Source organism: Callithrix jacchus, chromosome 5 (assembly GCF_049354715.1).
Source record: "Callithrix jacchus isolate 240 chromosome 5, calJac240_pri, whole genome shotgun sequence".
Taxonomy (NCBI): Eukaryota; Metazoa; Chordata; class Mammalia; order Primates; family Cebidae; genus Callithrix; species Callithrix jacchus.
The window spans coordinates 91,618,938-91,639,586 of record NC_133506.1 but is presented as its reverse complement, the minus strand read 5'-3'; the positions used below and the strand labels follow the sequence as shown (position 1 = coordinate 91,639,586).

General features: G+C 57.8%; 2 protein-coding genes across 2 annotated transcripts; both read right to left on the bottom strand.

Moving 5' to 3' along the window:
- Positions 1-2,155: 2,155 nt before the first annotated feature.
- Positions 2,156-7,238, bottom strand: KRT17 (keratin 17). Its single transcript, XM_002748616.6, has 8 exons — positions 6,755-7,238; positions 5,638-5,720; positions 5,082-5,238; positions 4,308-4,469; positions 3,677-3,802; positions 3,371-3,591; positions 3,250-3,272; positions 2,156-2,407 (listed from the first exon to the last, which is right to left on the bottom strand). The coding sequence occupies exons 1-8, from the start codon at positions 7,175-7,177 to the stop codon at positions 2,313-2,315; spliced, it is 1,290 nt and encodes a 429-aa protein (XP_002748662.4). The 5' UTR covers positions 7,178-7,238; the 3' UTR covers positions 2,156-2,312.
- A 1,799-nt stretch (positions 7,239-9,037) lies between these two features.
- Positions 9,038-19,373, bottom strand: LOC144582619 (keratin, type I cytoskeletal 17-like). Its single transcript, XM_078373624.1, has 5 exons — positions 17,308-19,373; positions 13,013-14,000; positions 11,724-11,885; positions 9,471-10,765; positions 9,038-9,312 (listed from the first exon to the last, which is right to left on the bottom strand). Exons 2-4 carry the CDS (start codon positions 13,166-13,168, stop codon positions 10,724-10,726), a joined length of 360 nt encoding a protein of 119 aa, XP_078229750.1. The 5' UTR covers positions 13,169-14,000; positions 17,308-19,373; the 3' UTR covers positions 9,038-9,312; positions 9,471-10,723.
- Positions 19,374-20,649: the final 1,276 nt, after the last annotated feature.

The window sequence follows — 20,649 nt, the reverse complement described above, 5'->3', positions numbered from 1 at the left end:
AGTGGGCAGGGTGGTTGTGGATGAGCTGTGAGTCCCTCCATGAGTCCCATAGCTGGGTCCCCAGTCCAGCTCAGGCTCATGTCCCCAGCAGCCTGGGCCTACTTGGGATGCCTGGACAAAGCCGCTCAAGTCTCCCCCATCCCCAGCAACCACTGCCTGTACTGGCTCAGCTCTCTGGGTACACTGGGGGTATCCCCCATTCTGGCCTCCTGAGCCCCCCACCCACTCACTTTGTGGAAAGGGGCTTCTTCCCCAGCAGAGGAGCACAGTCTGGGGCTGTCTCTGGTCCTCCCCACACTCTGACACCTCCTCACTCGCCCCATCGGTAATCATGAACCCCAGGATCTACAGGAGGGAGGCAGAGCCCTGCCTGGAGCCTGGGGTGGGGCAGGAGGTGGGGCTCGGCTCCTCTTCTCAGCACGGAAGTGGGGTCCACTCCCCTCCCAAGTCCATCTCCACTATTGACCTGCCAGGCTCCAGGACAAAGGCTAAGTCACTGTTCCTTGGAGTCTCAGTGTCCCCATCCACATAACGAGGTGCCTTCCCCTAGAACCTCCCTGCTTCCTGGGGCTTTTCAGATACATGAAGTCACCATCCCGAATGAGCCATCTGCAGCCCAGGGCTGGTTCTTCTGGTTGCCGCAGGATGTGAGAGAGAGCTGAGGCAGTGGCTGCCAGGGGGTGGCAGGATGTGTGGTGGGGCCTGGTGTGAACAGTGCCTCCCTCCTGCCCTCCATGGCGCCACATTTGGTGCCAGGCAGCCGGGGGACGTCAGCCTCTGACGGAGCACAGCCTGCCCTTGCTTTGAGTCGTGCAGATGCCGCTACAGGCACGAGTCCCCGACTCCAGGCAGCCGTCTCCCCTGCAGAGAGAAATATTCTCCTGGCATGTCTTAGCTCCAAGGTTCAGGGAGGGCCTGTGACCAGCCCAAAGTCACCCATACCCCAGTGGTCAGTACCCACCCCCATCACTGCCCTCTGCCAGTCCCAAACGCCCCACCACCCAGGCTCAGAGGGCTCTGGCTGCTCCCATTCTCCTCAGGCCTGGGTCCCACCCCCAGCCTCCAGGCACCAGGAGAGAGAGGGTGTTTGGGGGCCCTGGTCTGATTCCACAGCAACAGAGACACCCCAGGTCCAGTGACGGGGTGGAGGCACCCTCCTCCCACTAACCCTCTCCTTGAAGAAAACCAGGAAAGCAGCCCAAGCCGCCCAGCAGTTTCCGGATTTACTAGAAGGAAGATTTCCAGGTGTCAGGCTCACCTCCCACACACTGTTACCCATAGCCATCCTTGCCGCCACCAGCAAGAGCTGGGGCTGGTGCTCAGAGGGTGTGCTGGGAGCCGCTGGAGCAGGACTGTTCCTCCTCCTTTTCCTAGGAGACAGTTTCTACCCCCCCCCACCAGTTGTCCCTAGGTGGGGAACTAAAGAGGGTCCAGACCACCAAGGACAGTGGCACTGCTCCCTGGGCACAGCCGCCCCATCTGCAGTGCCCCCCACCCCACCCCATCCCCATCCTGAGCACCAGCTGACCCCTGAGAGAGGCCCCTCCCTTTCTCCCACAACTGCCTGGGGTCCGACACCTTCCCTGAAAACGCCAGCCTCCTGCTCAGGTTCCTGGGGTGGGGCAATGGGAGCCCCTCTTAGGGATTTCCTGAAACTCACACAGGAGTCTGGGCCCCAACCACCCAGCCTGCCTTCCCCCACACACACCCCTTCATGTTTATCCCAGCCCTTGCCCACTTCCTGCCCGATGGGGGTAGGGCACAGCCCACAGAATGGGGAGGAGCAATTGACTGAGTGAGTCATCTCTGAGGATTCAGGCTCCCACACCTGAGATCTTCCCATCCATTTATGGATGAGAAAGCAAGGCTCAGTGAGGGGAAGTGACTGCCTAACTTCCCAGGGTCACAGAGCTATTCACAGCGCAATCAGAGGCCACCTAGGACCACTCCACCCCGAGTCTAGCGAAACCTGGACCACCCCCTGAAAATCACCAGCCCCTGGGAGATGCAAGCATCTTTATGCTGATCTAAGCTGACCCCTGACCTCCAAGTCAACAACAGCAGGTGTCCAAGCACCGCCTCCCCTCACCCTCACTCCTTCCCAGTTCACCCTTCTGTCCCTAGTGCCCACTTCAGGGTCCAGAACAAGGACACATTTCATAGCTGGGTCAACAAGTTTTATTGGTATCAGGCAGAGAGGCAAGGGGAAGGGACTGAAGTCGGGGGCTGAGGCTGGAGAGGCCGGAGACTGCAGGGCAGATGGGGCAGCTTCCTCCCTGCCTCCTGGGGAGCTGCCGGAAGGAGCTGAGTCCTCAGTGGGTGGTCTGGTGGACCTGCTCCCGGGAGGAGATGACCTTGCCGTCCTGGACCTCTTCCACAATAGTACGCACCTGGCGGGTGGTCACCGCTGCAAAAAAAGCAGGGGCTTGAAAGTGGGTAGGGGCTAGGAGACCCTTGCTTACCCCCAAGCCCCCATGGACGGGAGCTGGCTCTCTCCCTAGGCCTCCCACAGCTGCTATGAGAGCCTCCACTGGCGCCTCGACATCACACTGCACGCACCTCCCCCCTGCCCCTGCCACCGCCTCCCTGCCATCCCATCCCTCTGCTGGTGGCCCTGTGTGTCTTGCCTCCCCAGATGGGTTATTTGATCATGACCCACTGTGTCCTGCCAGAGAGGATCCTACATGAAACCCATCTCCATTTCGCTGCAGGCTCCAGGACATAGATTTGCTCCCATCTCCCTCATCAGACTAGGATCTCCAAGATAAAAACCAGGTCCCTGTCTCCTCCATTAGACTAGGAACCCTGGGGCCAGGATTGTATCTTCTCCATCAGACTGGAATCTGGGGGACAGGGACCATGACCCTGTCTCCCATCAGGCTGGAGTCCCCAGAGACAGGGCTGCTTTTGCTCATCTGAAAGCTGCCAGCAGCAAAGAGCATGAGACCATGTTCCTATCTTCCCATCAGTTGACAATCTGCAGAGCTAGGACCTGTCTCATCCATCAGATTAGGATCTCCAAGGTAAGGACCAGTTCCCTGCCCCACCCCGATCAGACCAGACAGTGTCTCTCTCAGTTAATCCTTTCCTGAGCATCAACCCTCAGTGCTAATGGGTCACTTCTCCCACCCCTGCTGAGGGCCAGCCCTCAACTCCTGGAGCTGCTGGGGACCCTGCTCCAGCCATGTGCAGGTGGGCTGCCTGTCCCATGCACCCAACCCCCAGGGCCTCAGCCACCAAGATGCTTACGTTCTTTCTTGTACTGAGTCAGGCTGAAAAAAAAAACACAGACAGGAGATTAGATGTGGGTCTGAGAGCCCCATCCCTGCCAAAAGGCCCCCCAGCCCTGGCCCCAGGCGCCCCCACTCACTGGGCATCCTCGCCCTCCAGCAGGCGGCGGTAGGTGGCGATCTCCTGCTCCAGCCGCGTCTTCACATCCAGCAGGATCTTGTACTCCTGGTTCTGCTGCTCCATCTCACAGCGTAGCTGGGCCAGCTGCTCCTCCACGCTGCCGATCAGCCCCTGGATCTGGGACAGCTGCACACAGTAGCGGTTCTCTGTCTCTGCCAGGCTGCCCTCCAGGGATGCTTTCTGCAGGAGGGCAGGAAGACCAGGGTCAGTGAGGATGGTAAGTGCCCTCCTCTGGGCCCACCCCCATGCATAGTACTGTTCCCACCATGCTGAGCTGGGACTGCAGCTCGATCTCCAATGCCTGCACGGTGCGCCGGAGCTCTGAGATCTCGCTCTTGCCGCTCTGCACCAGCTCGCTGTTGGTGGCCACCTCGTGGTTCAGCTCTTCTGTCTGCAGACAGGACACAGGAGAGGACAGTGTGAGCCTGGATCCCTCTCCCAAGTCAGACCTCCTCCCAAATCTGACTGTGGAGAGAGTGGTTCCTTCTCAGCTTCCCACATCCCAAACCCAGAAACATGTCATTTGAAATGTTAGTTTTGTATGGTTAATCCCTTTGTATGCATGTGGGAGGCACAGACCAGAAACTTGAGAACCAGCCAGAACGTGCAGCCTAGCTCTTGGTGCTAGCTCCTGACTTCTTGAGGGAGAGGTGGGAACTCCCAAGGTCTTTATCCCCTGCCTTTATTCTGTGGGGACTCCCTATCTCCCTGCCCATCCTCCAGATCCCAGCTTGAGCTCAGCTCCAGGTCTGTGGATGCAGCAGGTAACTCTGCGGTCCATACAGCTTGCTGAGGAGGGGGCACCTCCGAGACGTCTGGCGGTGGGCTTACTGCCAGTGCCAAGGTCCCTGAACCCCAGCCCCTAAGAGAGACCTCTGGCCTGCAACAGCCCTCACCTTGCTGAAGAACCAATCCTCGGCATCCTTGCGGTTCTTCTCTGCCATCTTCTCATACTGATCACGCATCTCATTGAGGATGCGGCTCAGGTCCACGCCTGGGGCAGCGTCCATCTCCACATTGATCTCACCGCCCACCTGGCCTCGCAGGGCATTCATCTCCTATGGAAAAAGGGGGTGTGGGTGTGAGCATCTGGGCCCGTCCTGACCTCTCACTCCCAAGCCTTCCCACACAAGGGAATCACACTCCCCACAAAGACCCCTCCTTTCTTCTGCCTCTGCTCTATCTGACCCTCTAAATGACTTTTATTCATCTGCTCTGTATCGGCCCTGGCTCTGCCATCGGACTCTATCTCCCCCATTAGACCAAGGACTCTCCAAAATAAAATCTAAGTTTTAGGCCTATGCCCCAAAAAGTTCCCCTCTAATTTCCAGGCTTCTGGGTAGGTGTCCAGATTTGAGAGTTTGAAATGGGACAAGAAGGAGACTTCCTTACTTATCCCCTGCCCTGATGAGAGAGGCCAGAGCAGGTAGGGGACACTTCTGTGGGCCTGGGGAGGTTCCTTGGATGCAGAGGAGCAGTGTAGTGTAAAGAGGAGTCTGCCCAGCACGCTGGACCCCAGGAATGAGGACTCTGCAGACAGGGTGGCACTCTGAGGTGACTAATCCCAGTGCGCCTGCTCTGCTCTCTCCCACAGCCTCAGCCATGACCCAGCCCCAGGGCTCCACCACCCACTCCTCAGCCTCTTTGACCTTCTGCCCCAGCCACCTCACCTCCTCGTGGTTCTTCTTCAGATACACCAGCTCCTCCTTGAGGTTCTCGATCTGCATCTCCAGGTCAGCTCTGGCCAGGGTCAGCTCATCCAGCACCCTGCGCAGGCCATTGATGTCAGCCTCCACACTCAGGCGCAGGGCCTGCTCTGTCTCAAACCTGCCATGGGAACCAGAGACTTCAGCCCAGACTGCTGGGACCTGCAGGTCCAGGTCCTGGCCACTCACCTGCCTTCACTTTGCCAGGACTCTAAGGGTTTCGGAGGGTTGATGAGAGGGTGGATTGGAGATGAATTCCAGCCCTGGAGTCCTGGGACCACCACAGGGCCAGATCCCACGCCCACCGGCTTCCTTACTTCTCTCTGCCTTCTCTCCCTCTCTTATATTCCCTGCCTAAGCCCAGCAACCTTCAGAACTGGCTGCCTTTGCTGCATCCTGGACTAAGGAGTGGGGTTTCTAGGACTGCCTCACCCTGAGCTCCTGCACCTTCCCACAAGCAACCCAGGAGCCCTGAGATCCTCCCCGAGCTGGTCCAGGCTGCCCACTGGCCAGGACTCACTTGGTGCGGAAGTCATCAGCAGCCAGGCGGGCGTTGTCGATTTGCAGCAGGATGTTGGCATTGTCCACAGAGGCTGTGAGGATCTGAGGAGACGGGAGACAGTTGGGCCATCGGATGGGGGTGGCTGAGTCCACACCAGGGTTCTTAGCAATCTTCCTGCCTGGGGGCCTCTCTTCCCGCCCAGCCTCTCCCTTGCCCCATGCTGTCTTATTGGCAGAGGAGGGGCAAGCAAGAGTCTGAAGGGCCAAAAGATGCCTCTACTCCACCCCCCACGCTACTCTCAGTACCTGCCTCCTCCACCAGACCCCTATGCCAGGCTCAGCCTTAAAGGAGAAGAGACAGCTGGCCGGCAGTATGAGGCAACCAGAAAAGAATGGGAAAGTGTCCCCAGGGCAGAAGCTGCCCCAGAATCTAGGAACCTGGGAGGAGATGTGGGCAACCCCTCGTTTTACAGTCGGTGAGCGGGTACCCCTGAGAGGCTCCCCACAAAAGGAGGTGAAAGGAATCCTCACCAAAGAGTGGTTCCAAATCAGAAGTCAGGACCCCTCCTAATCCTTAACCCTGGGCTCCAGCCAGCAGCCCTGCCCCTGGGGTTTGCTGATCCCATCTTAAGGGACGGCAGGAGAAAGGAGAAGCCAGAAAAATCCCCAAATAAGGCACACCAGAGGGCTTCCCCACTTAAGGTCTCGCCCCTTCCTTTCTGCCTCCCCCAGCAGCAGGTGCTATCAGGAGCTCACTCAGACACACCCACTCCGCATCGCCCCAAACGCCCTCCTGCTGACCCCTGCTCCAAAGGAGCAAGACACCACACAGCCAGCGGCCATGCGCCCAGCCCTGCATCTGCGTCTCCCACCTCATCCTACAACCTCACCAAGTGGAGAAGCTCCACGAGGAAGCGACTCAGGCTCTGAGGGACTCCACGAGGCCTGTTTGTTCGTGACTCAGAAAAGGGGGATGTGGGCCACACAGGATCCCCAAGGCAGGTTCCCAGAAGCTAAGCCACAGCCAAACCACCCCTGGCTCCCTGAGACCCTGTGGCTGGATGCCAGGCCTTCAGCCAGGGCAGGAGATGGGGAGAAGTCCTGCCCCAGAGAGCCCTCCCACCAGCAGGCCTTACCTTGTTCTGCAGCTCCTCGATTGTCTTGTAGTAGTGGCTGTAGTCACGGGCGGGCCCCGGGGCCTGCCTCTGGTACCAGTCACGGATCTTCACCTCCAGCTCAGTGTTGGCCTCCTCCAGGGCACGTACCTTGTCCAGGTAGGAGGCCAGGCGGTCATTGAGGTTCTGCATAGTGGCCTTCTCACCTCCAGCCAGCAGCCCATCAAAGCTGCTGCCGTAGCCGCCCCCAGAACCAAAGCTGTAGCAGCTGGAGTAGCTGCTGCCCCCGAGGGCGCTGCCCAGGCCACCGGCAGACGCCAGCCTGCAGGAGCCGCCACCCAAGCCACCAGACAGCCGGCAGGAGGTGCGGGACGAGCCGCCACCCAGGCCAGAGGAGCCTTTGATGGAGCTGGAGGAGGTGAACTGGCGGATGGTGGTGGTCATGGCGGCGGCAGGAGGCAGGCACACAGCAGGAGTGCTGGAGAGGAGAGGGGACCCAAGGTGTGTATGGCCGGGGTTCACCTCCTTCCTTTATAGGCACCAGTGGGCGTAGCGATTACAACAGGCTTGCTCCTCTGTTTCCATTCCCCTGGGCTTTCATCACCACTGGCCGCCCGCCAGCTCCCAGGTGGCTGGGGGCCCCTCTCCCCGCCCATCATCGGGAATTTGCCTCATTTCTCAAATCCTCGTGCTGGATGCTGTGCGCGTGCATGTGGGTGCCTCTGGTCTCAGGTCTGTCACCTGTGATTCAGGCGGGCCCTCCAGCTATGCTTTCCCATGACCTAATACGGAGAAGAACAGAAGGCAGGACGTCACCGTCCCCAGGCCCTCCCAGGCAGCCACCACCCCAGCCCAGCCTGCCTCAACCACGTCTGGTAGAAAAATGGGTTGCGGAGTCAGGTGGCCCCCTAAGTTACTGTCTTTCATCCCACACTGCTCTATCCACAGTGCTGGCCTGGGGCTGGGTGTGGGGGAGGCAGAGGGGACCAAGAGCCTATCCTGCCTTGGAAACTGAACCCAAGCCCACCATGTCCACCTCACAGCACAAAAATGCCATCAAGCCTCAGAAACCAACCCACATCGCAGATAAAGAAACGGGTGCCACTTAACATCCCGGCTAAGCTGGCTAACATCCTTCCCGCTTATCTTGCCACAGCACCCATCCCCCGGGAACCCCAGCCTCGCTGGCCCCTTCTGCAGAGCCTGACACCCAGAGATGTGCTCCAGGGGCCGCAGTTCCATCCGGTCAGTTTCTGACCCCGCCCCATCCCTAGAGCCCTTGGTAACCCAGTCTCCTCTTGTAACCCTTTCCCTGGGTTGGGGGTCCTGGGCTGGAGCAGGCAAAGAGGGGCTCAGCTATAGGATGGAGATGTGGTGGGCTGTGGGGGAGTGCTGTGCTAAGAGATGCTCTAAACCAGCTGAGGGGGGATGCCCTTTCCACTCCCCTCATCAGTGTGTACCCCAAGAGACCTCAGGGTAAGGTGAGGGTCATTTATCTCAGGTCTCAGCCCACTGAAAACCTGAAGGACACTGCCCAAGAAGAGGCTCTTATTGAGACTCCAGTCAGCCCCCTCCCCACTCCAGGCTCCTCAGGTGGGCCATATGCCCCACCCCACAGCCCCACCCTGCCCTGCCCACCACCCCAAGCCCGGCCCTGGGTCCCAGGGTCCCGCCAGGCCAGCTGGGTGGAATGTGGTCATGCTTCAGACTGCCGATGGCTTCCAGGTCCCAGACAGGCCCAGACAGCCCCACCAGCAGCCGAGAGAGATTCCTCAATAGCCCAGTGGCTGCCAAGCCACCAAAGCAAACAGGACGCCCCCTACGCGCACACGCACGGCAGCCACCCCGCCCCACACACACCCCGATCTGGGCAGAGCCGGTCTGGTTTCCTGGGCTGTGTCGCTGCCACCCCCTCTCACTCATCAGTGCCATGGACCACTCCTTCAGAAGCCCTCTCCCACTGAGCCCCTCTCCTTCTGCTCTTGAACCCTGCTGAGGCAGGGAGTGCTCCCTAACAGGTGTGGTCCCTGGAAAGTCTGTGTGCCCCCCGCTGAGGGACCATCCACAGGTGACAGGAACTCAGGGGCTAGTTCTTAGAAATGTTTCCCAGTAAGAGGAACTGTCTCATCTCTCCACCTTTAATCCTCCTCCTCCTCCCTGCTCATCTTCCCAGGAACTCCAGACCTGAATGGAGTGGGTAGAACAGATTGGCAGGTGACAAGCCGATACCCAAACACTCAATAAACCCTCCACCTCTCCCAGTCCCTCAGCCCACACTGCCCCAAACCAATGAACAGACCAGATCACATGAGGCATTGAACTTGGAGCAAAGCTTTAATAGCAGGCACTGGACAAACCCAGGAGGCCTCCTCAGTGACGGGCTGCAGAAAGGAGATGCAGAAAGGCAACAGGTCATGGACCAGGGCCCAGATGGGCACTCGGGGCATGGCAGTAGCATGCTGGGAGCTGGAGCTGATGGCTCTGCTGTGGCCCTCGAGGTGGGGCTGCCCACAGAAGAAGACCACCTCTCCAACCTGCACTTCCTCCACGATGGCACACCTGGTGGCTGGTCACCGTGGCTGCAGGTGATGGAGGAGGAGGGCACAGGGAACAACAGGCAGGAGTTCTTCCCCCTTCCTGCCCCCCAGCCTGTGGTCCCCCCAGTCTCCCACACAGAAGGGTCCTCAGCCTCTCCCCTGCCTTGGGGTCCAGACAGCAGGACAGGGCAGCTTCTTACCTTCCCAGGTGAGCTGCAAGGAGCACGGGAACCAGGGATGCCAGCCAGCCAGGCCCCTGCAATCACTGCGGGGGGGAAGCAGGCCCTGGCAGAGGAGGTGCCTCCAAAATGGTGAGAAATCACATCTGGGAATGCACAGAAACTAGCACAGGCCCAAGAATCAAAGGGCACAGGTTCAGTACAGCAGGAAGAAGAAAAAGAAACAGCACAGCGGCAGACCCAGCGGCAGACGCAGCAGCAGGCCCAGTGGCACTCTGTGGCTACTCACCAGGATTTACAAGGAGAAGCTGAGCAAGTGGTTTTCCATATCCCAGAAGGCCCAACGAACAGACCCAATTAAAGCAGGAGAGACTGTGGTTAGACTATAGATGAACTTCACCATTTTAGGGGAGCAAAAGCTGCAATGTGTGACTAAGCATGGAGACTCCAGGACACTCTCGACTGGGCGCCGGATAGACCTTCCCAACTGCAAAGCCGAGCACCACCCCCTGTGTGCCTCACCCTGTGCTGATGGTATCACCACCCACACAGTCACCGGAAGCAGAAACCCAGGGCCATCAAAGCCCCCTCCTTCACGTGTTCACCTGACACTATTGAGTCCTGACTGTGAGCCCCGCTCACCCCGAGATCCAGGCATCCGGCCCTGCTGTCTTGAGCTATAGCCTCTTCTGCATGCACCACCTTCCTTCCCCTGCCCTCCGTAGGACTTCTCCGTAGGGACCCCTGCTCCAGCACCCTGACACATCTCTCCAGCCCCACCCTGGCCCCTCTGCTCCATTTCTCCCTCTGCAGCCAGAGTGAATGTTCTAAGATACCTTGATGTTCATTCCCCTCCTCTGCTCCAAATCCCCCTGTGGCTCCCCATTGCCTACGTGATCCAATCCAGGTGCTTTAAATTGGCATTCGGGGCTCCTCAGTCAGACCCCAGCCTGCACCCTCAGTTTCACCTCCTGGAAACCCCCAAAGGTTCCCACATTCATACCTCCTGGACTTCGCTGGTGCTCAAACACCAACTTCTCCCTGGGTGAAGCAGGCCCCCAGCCCACCCCAGCAGGTACCCAGGTGCACACTCACTGGGCATCCTCAGCCTCCAGCAAGCAGTGGTAGGTGGCAATCTCCTGCTCCAGCCACGTCTTCAAGTCCAGAAGGACCTGGTGCTCATGGTCCCAGTGCTCCATGTCGCAGCAGGGCTCACACAGCTGCTGCTCCATGCTTCTGATGAGCCCCTGAAGCTGGACCAGCTGGGTCCTGTATCACACCTCTGTCCCCACCAGGCTCCCCTCCAGCAATGCTTCCTGTGGGCCAAGAGATAGGTGGTGGGGTGAGACAGAGCTGGAACACTTCCCCCACGGCAGAGCATTAGAGAGAGGCCCCCTGTGTGGGGCTGTGGGTGCTGCCAGCACAGTGCGGTGGTAATGCACCCAGCCACTGAGTGTGAAGGGACAGGCTGGGCGGGGACTCTGGTTCTCCAAGCAGGGGTCTACGAAGTTGGGCTCACCCTGGGGTGACAGGTACAGGGCAGGGAGGGGACAGAGGCCCTCCCTTGCTGAGTTGGGATGGCTCAGCTTCTGCGCAGAGCTGTGGCGCTCCATATCGCTATCCTGCCACTCTGCAGGGCCTCTGTGTGGCCCCCTTGAAGTTCAGCCACTCTCTCTGGAAGGCAGAGTAGGCCACACGGGTTTAAGGAGGCTTTCAGAAGTGGGGCACAGGAAAGGAGCTGCTCCTGAACCCTCACCTTCCAGAACCTCTCCTAGCCCCTCCCTGGCCTCTATGGGACCCCAAAGGCACCTGCACACAGAGACCCTCTGCACCCATGCTGGAACTTGGAGAATTCGCCCTGCTCTGCGGTCATTTGCCTTAGTTATTCCTACCAAACTGCAGCACCTCAAACACAGGCACTGGGTGTTATGTAGTCTTTTTGCGCCTATTGCTGTCCGTGGGACACCAGAGACACACAGTCTGTGCTTGCCAAGGGTATGTGTATGTATTCAGATACACACGTCCTGCAAACAGCTGTGGCGGAAGCCCGAGACCAGGCTTGCAGAGACCTGGATCTCTTTTGCAGGCCACAGTGAAGGGCTGTGTGAGCTTGAGTCCTCTCTGAGCCTCACATTTTGCATCAAAAACATGAGCAGCTGGTCCAACTGGTTTCCAAAAGTCCTTCCAACTGGGATGGCCTGTGGCTCTGCTAGGGTTCCAGCTGCACCAGCATGCAGCACATGTGTGCACACCTGCTTACACACGGCCACCCACCACGCTGCAGAACCCGTGCTCGGCATCCTTGCAGCTCCTCTCCACCAATTCCTTGTCCTGGTCACATGTCTCATTCAGGATGCAGCTCAGGTTCACTCCAGGCACAGTGTCCGTCTTCGAACCAACCTCCTCGTCCACCTGACCTCGAAGGGCACTCATTTCCTGGGCAGAGAGGACAGCAAGAGGTCATCCAAGGCCATCCTGGGGAAGACCCTGGGGCCTGCCTTCTCTGCCTTGGAGAGAGAGGTACAGGTAACAGACAGACAGACAGACAGACAGACACAGGCCAACGGCTCCTCACCCTGAAGTTGAGGGCGGATGTCGCCATTTCTCAAACATACAGGGCTGTGAATATCAACAACCTCCCCCAACACTTACTGAGACTTGGGAGTGGACTTCACCCTCCGCAACGTGTGCTAAACCTCACGAGATGACAACCCCCTGGCACGGACGACCTCTCTCACTGCCCTGACCTTACTCCCACCACTGCCTTTACCCACCATCAACCCCACAGCACAAGCATGGGGAAAGCAACCCTATGCTGTGCCAGGTCCGTTGGGAAATGTTAATCTGCTGCAGGAAAGCAATTGTATCATGAGCCTCAAAGCCAGGGGGAAATACCTCCCGGGTGTGCTGCTACTCTGGGAATAGGCTCCCCCGGCTCAGAACAGCACAGCACTCGGCCGAGAAGGAGCCACTGGACAGGGCCATGGAAGGTCTCATGGCTGCCCCAGCAGGAGCTAGGATCTCTACCCTTGGATTAAGTCTTGGAGTCCCTGGGGGCTAGAGCCCTCTACAAGAGAGGCAGGAGAGGGGGCAGAGAGGTGGGGTGGATATGAGTCAGATAGACCCTGTGCAGCCGTGGATAAATCCCTTCCCTTCTCTGAGTCTCAGTTTCTTCACAGGTCAAAAGGAGGAAAGAGTATCTTTCTCCCAGCTGTTGCATTGGCTGAGATTGTGGCCGTGAGTCATGTGTAGTGCTGGGCAGAAGTTCTTTGTTTTAATGACTATCACTGTCATAATTGATTATAATTAACATTGTGTGATCTTACACTGAATTACTCATTCGTTAGTTAACTGCGGTGAGCTGAGCCTCAAGGGACAAATGAAGTGTATTTGGGAAGAGGGGCTCCTCCAGGCCTCACCCAGGGTTCTCTGAGGGTCAGGGCTAGGAGTCCACAGGAGATGGGAACTGGGCTGAAAGCATGGCCTGGCCCAGGGAGGTTCTGGGGCCCCGGCCTCACTTGCTTCCAGGTGAATTTCTGCTGCGTTCCCTGGGCGGGCCTCACCTCATGGTTCTTCTTCAGGTAGTCCAGGTCCTCCTTGAGACTCTCCATCTGCATCTCCAGGTTGGCCCCAGCCAGGGTCAGCTTGTTCAGCCTCTGGGGCAGCTCCAGAGACCCAGACTCACTTGGTGCAGAAGTCATCGGTAGCCAGGTGGGCATCGTCCTGCTGCAGCCAGCACGAAGCTGGAATTACCAATCATAGCCGCCAGGATCTGAGAGAGATGTGGGCTCCATGAGCAAACATGCCCTTGGCAGCCTCCAGGACGCCCTGCAACACCCTTCTTGCAGCCTTTTTGGTAGTGAGCCAGGGTGAGGGTAATGAGAGTCCCCGTGGTCTTCTCTGAGCACCCTCCTGGGAATTTCATGGCCTAAACTGCATAGGCCTCGCTCCCTCTTCCCCAACTAAATTCACCTCTAGGCTCAGCTGCCACCTCCTCCAGAAAGCCCTCCTGGAGTCCCTTTCCGCGTTTCTTTTCTGGGCCATATCTACTCCCTATTCCAGATTGTGAATGTATACCTATTTCTAAGACTTGTTTGGTTATTTCCTCCCCTACTGGACTCTGAGCTCCAGGGTAACAAGACCATGTCTGTTTCATTCTCTTTGGAATCCCCAGCCCTGGGCACAGTGCCCTGGCCCAGAGTTGGCCCCCAGTGTTTGTTAGTTTAATTAAGTGATTTGTTAATTAATTAATGAGGTTATGACTGGCCCCACCTCAAACCCAGGGCAAAGCTTTCTTTTCCTCCAAGGTCATCTGGGTGGTTTCAGTTCAAACACGGAGGGAGGGGCCCAGAAGGAGCAGAAGGTTGTGCTCTGGTTTCAGCTGCTATGGTTGGCATGGTTGGAAATGCCCAAGAGGGGTTCCAGTTGAGGCCACGGGCATGCCAAAAAGAGCGAGCCCCTCCAATCACCCAGAGGTTGAAGCTGGGTGAAGACGCACGTGAGTGTGTGGAATCTGGACTTCAGTGATGCTCAGGACTGACCGCTCAGGACCTAAGAGGGAGAAGTCCCAGCACACTAGGACCCCGCCAGGCTCATCCTGCACACCCGCTCCCAGACCCCACCCAAGGCCCTAAGTTCTGTGACCCGGGGTCAGGCTGAGCCAAGGCCAGTGTGTTACCAGCATCCCCTCCTCTGCCTCAGTGGGCCCACCTGCATCCGGCCAAGACCCACCCAGCCCCCACCTCCTTGCTCAGGAGGCTTTGGTGGCACAGCAAGGGTCGGCTGTGAAACCCGGGAGAGTGTGTGTAGGGTGACTCGAGGCAGATCCCCAGTGCATGCTACGCTGCGGGGGTTGATGATGAGGCGCTGGCTGACCCCAAAGATCAGGAGCACTGACTCACCGGGGCTCCCCTAGCTTCCCCGCTGCCAAGACCAACCCCAATATCTGATTTGGCACCTCCAGTATCTCTGATTCCAAGGGGAAATTGCAGGCATTCCCACCTAGTGGAGGTTCTGGGCAGGAGCAGGCAAAGCCCCTCGTAGGCAGCACCAGGCCTGGCTCTCCACCCAGGAAACTGGGCAGGCCTAACCGCTAGGGCCAGCTGGGCCTAACCTGGCTCCCACCTAGCTCCCCTGGTTCCCCTGGCTCCCCTGGCCCCCCTGGTTCCTCTGCCTCCCCAGGACCCCCTGCCTCCCCTGCCTTCCCTGGCACCCCCCGACCCCCCGGCCACTGTACTCATCACTTGCACCCCTCACCTGCCACTGGGGGCTTTGCTCTATAGGACCCTCCAGAGCAGGGTTTGTGCAGAGGATACTAGTGGTCATGTTTACAGCATGCCAAAGCTATGTTCTTAGAGGTCATGACGGAGAGTGTATGTGGAGGAGTGATATGTGTGGTGTTTATGTGTGTGTGGTGTGTATATATATATGTGTATGTGGTGTGTGGTACGTGGGTGGTTGTGGGTATATATGTATGGTGTGTGTGTAGTATGTATGTGTGTGGTGTGTGTACCGTGTACGTGCATGTGTATGTGATGTGTGTGGGGTCTGTGTGTGGTGTGGGGGGTTGTATGTGTGGTGTGTATGTGTACATGTGTGTGTGGTGTGTGTGCCTGTGGTGTGTGGTGTATGGTGTGTGGGGGGGGGTGTATGTGGTGTGGCGTGTGTGGTGCGTGGTGTGATGTGTGTGTGGTGCATGTATGTGTGTGTGATGTGTGTCGTGCATGTATGTGTGTGTGGTGTGTGTGTGATGTGTGTGTGGTGCATGTGTGTGTATGGTATGTGTGTGTGGTGTGTGGTGTGTGTGGTGTGTGGTGTGTGGTGTGTATGGTGTGTGTGTGTGATGTGTGTGGTGTGTGGTGTGTGTGTGGTGTGTGGTGCATGTGGTGTGTGGTGTATGGTGTGTGTGTGTGGTGCGTGTGTGTGGTGTGTGTATGCTGTGTGTGTGTGGTGTGTGTGGTGTGTGGTGTGTGTGAGATGTGTATGTGATGTATGTGTGGTGTGTGTGGTGCATGTATGTGTGTGTGTGATGTGTGGGGGTGTGGGGTCTGTGTGTGGTGTGGGGGTTGTATGTGTGGTGTGTATGTGTACATGTGTGTGTGGTGTGTGTGGTGTGTGTGCAGTGTGTGTGATGTGTGTGTGGTGTGTGTTCCTGTGGTGTGTGGTGTATGGTGTGTGTGTGGGGTGTATGTGGTGTGTGTGGTATGTGGTGTGTGTGTGGTGTGTGTGATGTGTGTGTGGTGTGTGTGCCTGTGGTGTGTGGTGTATGGTGTGTGGGGGGGTGTACTTGGTGTGTGAGTGTGGTGTGTGTGGTGGTGTGATGTGTGTATGGTGCATGTATGTGTCTGTGATGTGTGTGGTGCATGTATATGTACGTGAGATGTGTGTGCAGTGTGTGTGTGATGTGTGTGTGGTGCATGTGTGTGTATGGTATGTGTGTATGGTGTGTGGTGTGTATGGTATGTGTGTGTGATGTGTGGTATGTGTGGTGTGTGGTGCGTATGGTGTGTGGTGTATGGTGTGTGTATGGTGTGTGTGTGGTGCGTGTGTGTGGTGTGTGTATGGTGTGTGTGTGGTGTGTGGTGTGTGTGTGAGATGCATATGTGACGTGTGTGTGGTGTGTGTGGTGCATGTATGTGTGTGTGTGATGTGTGTGGTGTGTCTGTGTATGTGATGTGTGTGTGGTGTGTGTGTGGTCAGTGAAGTTGGTCATGGTCTCCTGTTCACCCCCCTCCACAGCAGGGCATGTGCCATGTCAACGCTGGAGCCAAACCCCCACCCAGGTTGCAGGTGTAGCCACCCCTGTAGCCACCCCACAAGCCCACCAAAAAGCAGGAGGAGGTGATCAACATGTTGCCGCAGCTGCTGGCTCCCAGGAGGCTGGGGGCCCAAAAGGCACCCCCAAACACTGACAGGTGACATCCAGGAGGAACCCCCCCAGGTGTACACAGGCCCTTGACAGAGCCAGAGGTGGAAAGCCGGCAGATGCTGGTGCTGGTGACAGCCAGGGTGTCCATGGGTCAGGTAAAGGGTCTGGGCTGAATGGAGCCCCTGGGTATCCATGTATAGCCAGGCTGAAGTGGGGCTGGGACCCTGGCCCTTGAAGTTTGGGTCAAAACCCTAGAAGTGTACTTTGCCTCCATCCTAGCCACGCAGGGCCTGGGGTGGGCTGGGCACATTGAGTGCCTCCCCAGGAGCCCCTCTATAGCCAGAGCCCAGCCTGAGCACCAGAGCCTCTCAGTGGTCCACTGTCTGTTCAGAAACACAGGTGGTGGCCAGGCGCAATGGTTCACACCTATAATCCCAGCACTTTGAGAGGCTGAGGCAGGTGAACCACCTGAGGTCAGGAGTTCAAGACCAGCCTGGCCAACATGGCGAAAGCCGTCTCTATTAAAAATACAAAAATTATCTGGGCATGGTGGCAAGTACCTATAATCCCAACTACTCAGGAGGCTGAGGCAGGAGAATAGCTTGAACCTGGGAGGCGGAGGTTGCGGTGAGCCGAGATCGCACCATTGCACTCCAGCCTGGGCAACAGTGTGAGACTCTGTCTCAAAAAAAAAAAAAAAACAAAATGGTGGTACTGGGATTGCAGCCTGGGGTAGGGTGATCCTCCATCCTCAGCCAGTTAGGAGGCTGAGCTCATTCTTGTGGGGAGTCCAGAGAACCCACCCCTGGGAGCCAGCACAGGCACGGGACAGGGCTGCACAGGCCCGGAGTGGGAAGCTGGCCGGGCCCCCCACCCAGCATTCCAGGGCCCAGGGTGAGGGTGGAGAGATTGGGGCCTGACATCATCCCCCAGGTACAACATGGCCATGGTGGAGACCCCCAGTCAGAGGAGGCAGAATTAGCCTCTGACCTGTGGAGCCCCACTTCTTGGGATTCTTCCAATTCCGCAGAAGAGACACAGCCCACAGGTTCACGGAGCCCTGTGTCTGAGGGAAACAGATGCGGCCTCCGAACTAAGGGAGCTCTGGACCCAAGCCTTTCAGTAAGTCAATTCCACGGCCTCTGTTCGTTCCCTCATTTGTACAAAGGGGTCAGTCTTGCCTTCTAAAGTCTTTGAGGGAATCTGGAGAGATAGTGACATCAGTTAGGCTCTAAAAAACAGGAAGCAGGGGTGGGGCTGGGAGCAGGGGTCTGAGACCAGAGGGTTAGGGCAGCCTCCCTGCCCACGCGAACCTGAGGAATGTCAGTCCAGAAGGGTCCTGGAGGAGGGGAGGGCAGCCCAGGAAGAGCACAGAGGAGCAGGACCTTGCAGGAGCCACCCTGAGGAACGGCCCCTGCAGGAGAGCCGCATGATCCGCAGCCTGGCGGCTGGTACTGCTCCAGCAACAAGGAGATTACCAGCCTAATCTCCCCAGCGCTAATGATTTAGGCACTGCCAGGACACCAGCGTCTGCACCGGGCCTGTCTGAATGTGGAGCTTCCCAGGGCGGCCAGGGCCCCAGGAACAGGAGAGGGGAGGGAAGCGCATGGGTGGCCTGGGCTCTCTGCCCACACGTGGGGACAGGGAGGGAGTTGGGTTTTCCATGTGGCCCAGAGCTCCTAGATGAGGCCACACTGATGGAAAGACTTCCTGCTCAGCTAGTGGGTGGTCTCTCACGGAAAGTGCCAGCTGGGAGTGGCAGGAGGTATCTGGAAGAGAGTAGTTGAGTCCTGACTTTATCTACTGCTCCCGCCCAGCCTGTGAAGGTACTGGGAGGGGAGAGGGGAGGGCTGGAGGTTCAAAACCAAGGCTAGAGAGCAAGGTCGACCAAGGACGGAAGCTCACACCTGTAATACCAGCACTTTGGGAGGCCAAAGTGGGCAGATCACCTGAGGTCGGGAGTTCGAGACCAGCCTGACCAACATGGAGAAACCCCATCTCTACTAAAAATACAAAATTAGACAGGCGTGGGGGCACATGCCTGTAATCCTAGCTACTCAGGAGGCTGAGGCAGGAGAATTGCTTGAACCCGGAAGGTGGAGGATACAGTGAGCCAAGATTGCACCATTGCACTCCAGCCTGGGTAACAAGAGCAAAACGCCATCTCAAAAAAAAAAAAAAGAGAGAGAGAGCGAGCAAGGTGAGACCACCATGAGCATGAGGTTAGACGTCTGGAAGGACTTCCTAGCAATCCAGGACTGTCTTCCCGGAGGAGAGAGACCCAGTAAAACTTGTGCTCACCTGAGTGGCCAGTCAGGGCTGCCCAGCAGGCACTCACATGTGAAGAGACGTGAACAACAACACGAAACAAAGGCCCTCCCCACCCCCTGCTAGAGCTGCTCCTACGAGCCCCTCCCTTCCCAGGCCCTGTCCTCGGCCTCACTCTGGGCTCAGAAAAGAGACTGCCCTGCCTGCCTACAGCAAATCTGGGGCAGAGCCAGGGCCCCAGGGAGGGGACCAGGCTGGGAGAAGGGTGCCGCCGCCCCTCTGCCTCCCAGCCCTAGATCCCAGCCCTCACCCTGCCTGGGAACCCCACTTCCAGGGTACCCAGACCTTAGTCTTGAGGCCTGATTTGAAGGGGCAGAGAAGTTTATTAACCTTCCTTCTGCCTCCAAAATCACCAAGGGCTCCAACCCCCACTACCACCATTTGGCCCCGACAGGCTTCCTCACCCCAACAGGCTTTCTGCTGCGGACCTGCTCCTCTTCCTCTCTGGGCCTCGGTTTCCTCATGCCACTGACTCCCAGGCCACTTTGCCTCTCTGCTCATTAGAGGCTCTACTGCCTGTGACTCCCCCTCAAGCCCCCAACCCAGAGAAGCCTGGTATGCTGAGGACAGGACAGGCCAGCCACACAGGAGGGCACAGCTCAGATCTCAGCACAGAGATAGAAGTGGGACCCCAGGAAGGCCTCCCCAGCTCTCCAGAGCACGGGGCCAACCCCTGGCCAGGGCTAGGAAAATGCGGACCTTCCTCCTGAGACCCAGAGCAGAGTACCTCGAGGACACCCAAGCGCAGGGCACTTGAGCAGCGGGCAGAGGCCGGTGTTGGCATCAGAGCCGGGCCTGGAGCCAGGGCCTCAGCAGCTCCCACCCTCCCAGCCGGAAGGCCTGGCAGGGGCCGGCTAGAGGGCCACACAGAGGTCCTCTGAGCTGTGGCGAATCCTGTCTGGGCCTGTCCTCCACCCCCGGCAGGGAGAGGTCTCTGGCAGCCCAGCAGCATCAGCAGCTTGGCCCGCATGGAAGAGGAAGAGGAGGAGAGGTCCAATGGCTCTTGCAGCCCCAGAGGCTGCTGGAGTCACGCGCAGGTGGGAGTGGTGGAGGCCCAGAGAGGTGGCTGGAAGAACTCGAAGCTTCCCCCCACTGCCCCAGGTGCCAGCCCAGCCTTGACTCCCCCTCAGTCTCTGCAGAGAGTGCAGAAAAGCCACCATGCTGGAGAGCACAGCACAAACCGGACCTGCCTGGAATTTGAGCAGGGGTAGGGTTTAGGGACAGTGTCCCCTGATATCGCCCCTATTATGTTGTGGGGAGGCAGAGGGTGTAGAATGAACTGGGGCCTTGTGAACAGATGATCTTCAATAGATGCTTTCTTTTTTTAATAGAGATGGGGTCTCACTATATTACCCAGGCTGGTCTCAAGCTCCTGGGTTCAAGCATCAACCTATCGCCTGGCCAATAGGTTGATACATCAATACACCAATAGGTGTATTGATGTTGACAAGATCTGGCCAGGCTTGGTGGTTCACACCTATAATCCCAACTGGGAGGCCGAGACAGGCAGATTACTTGAGATCAGAAATTTGAGACCAGACTGGCCAACCTGATGAAACCCCGACTCTACAGCCAGCATGGTGGCAGGTGCCTGTAATCCCAGGTGATTACAACCTCCAGTCAGGAGGCTGAGGCAGGAGAATCGCTTGAACCCCGGAGGCGGAGATTGCAGTGAGCCAAGATCGAGCCACTGCACTCCAGCCTGGGTGACAGAGCAAGACTCCATCTCAAAAAAATAAACACAAAAACAAAAAGACAAGGTCGTGCCTCGTCTGCCCAGCTGGCCTCAGCTCCTACAGACCCCCTAAGCATTAACTGTCGACCCTTAGGATGATGCCCACCCCACAGCCCTGCCCAGAACCAGGCCAGGCTGTATGCAGCAGGTGCTATGTAAGTGCTTGCTGACTTGTTAGGATCAAGGAGCCTGGGCGGTGACTGCGGTGGAGACAAGGTCCCAAGAAAGGGACATGGCCACTTACCCTTTCCCCCAAGGAAAAAGGTCAG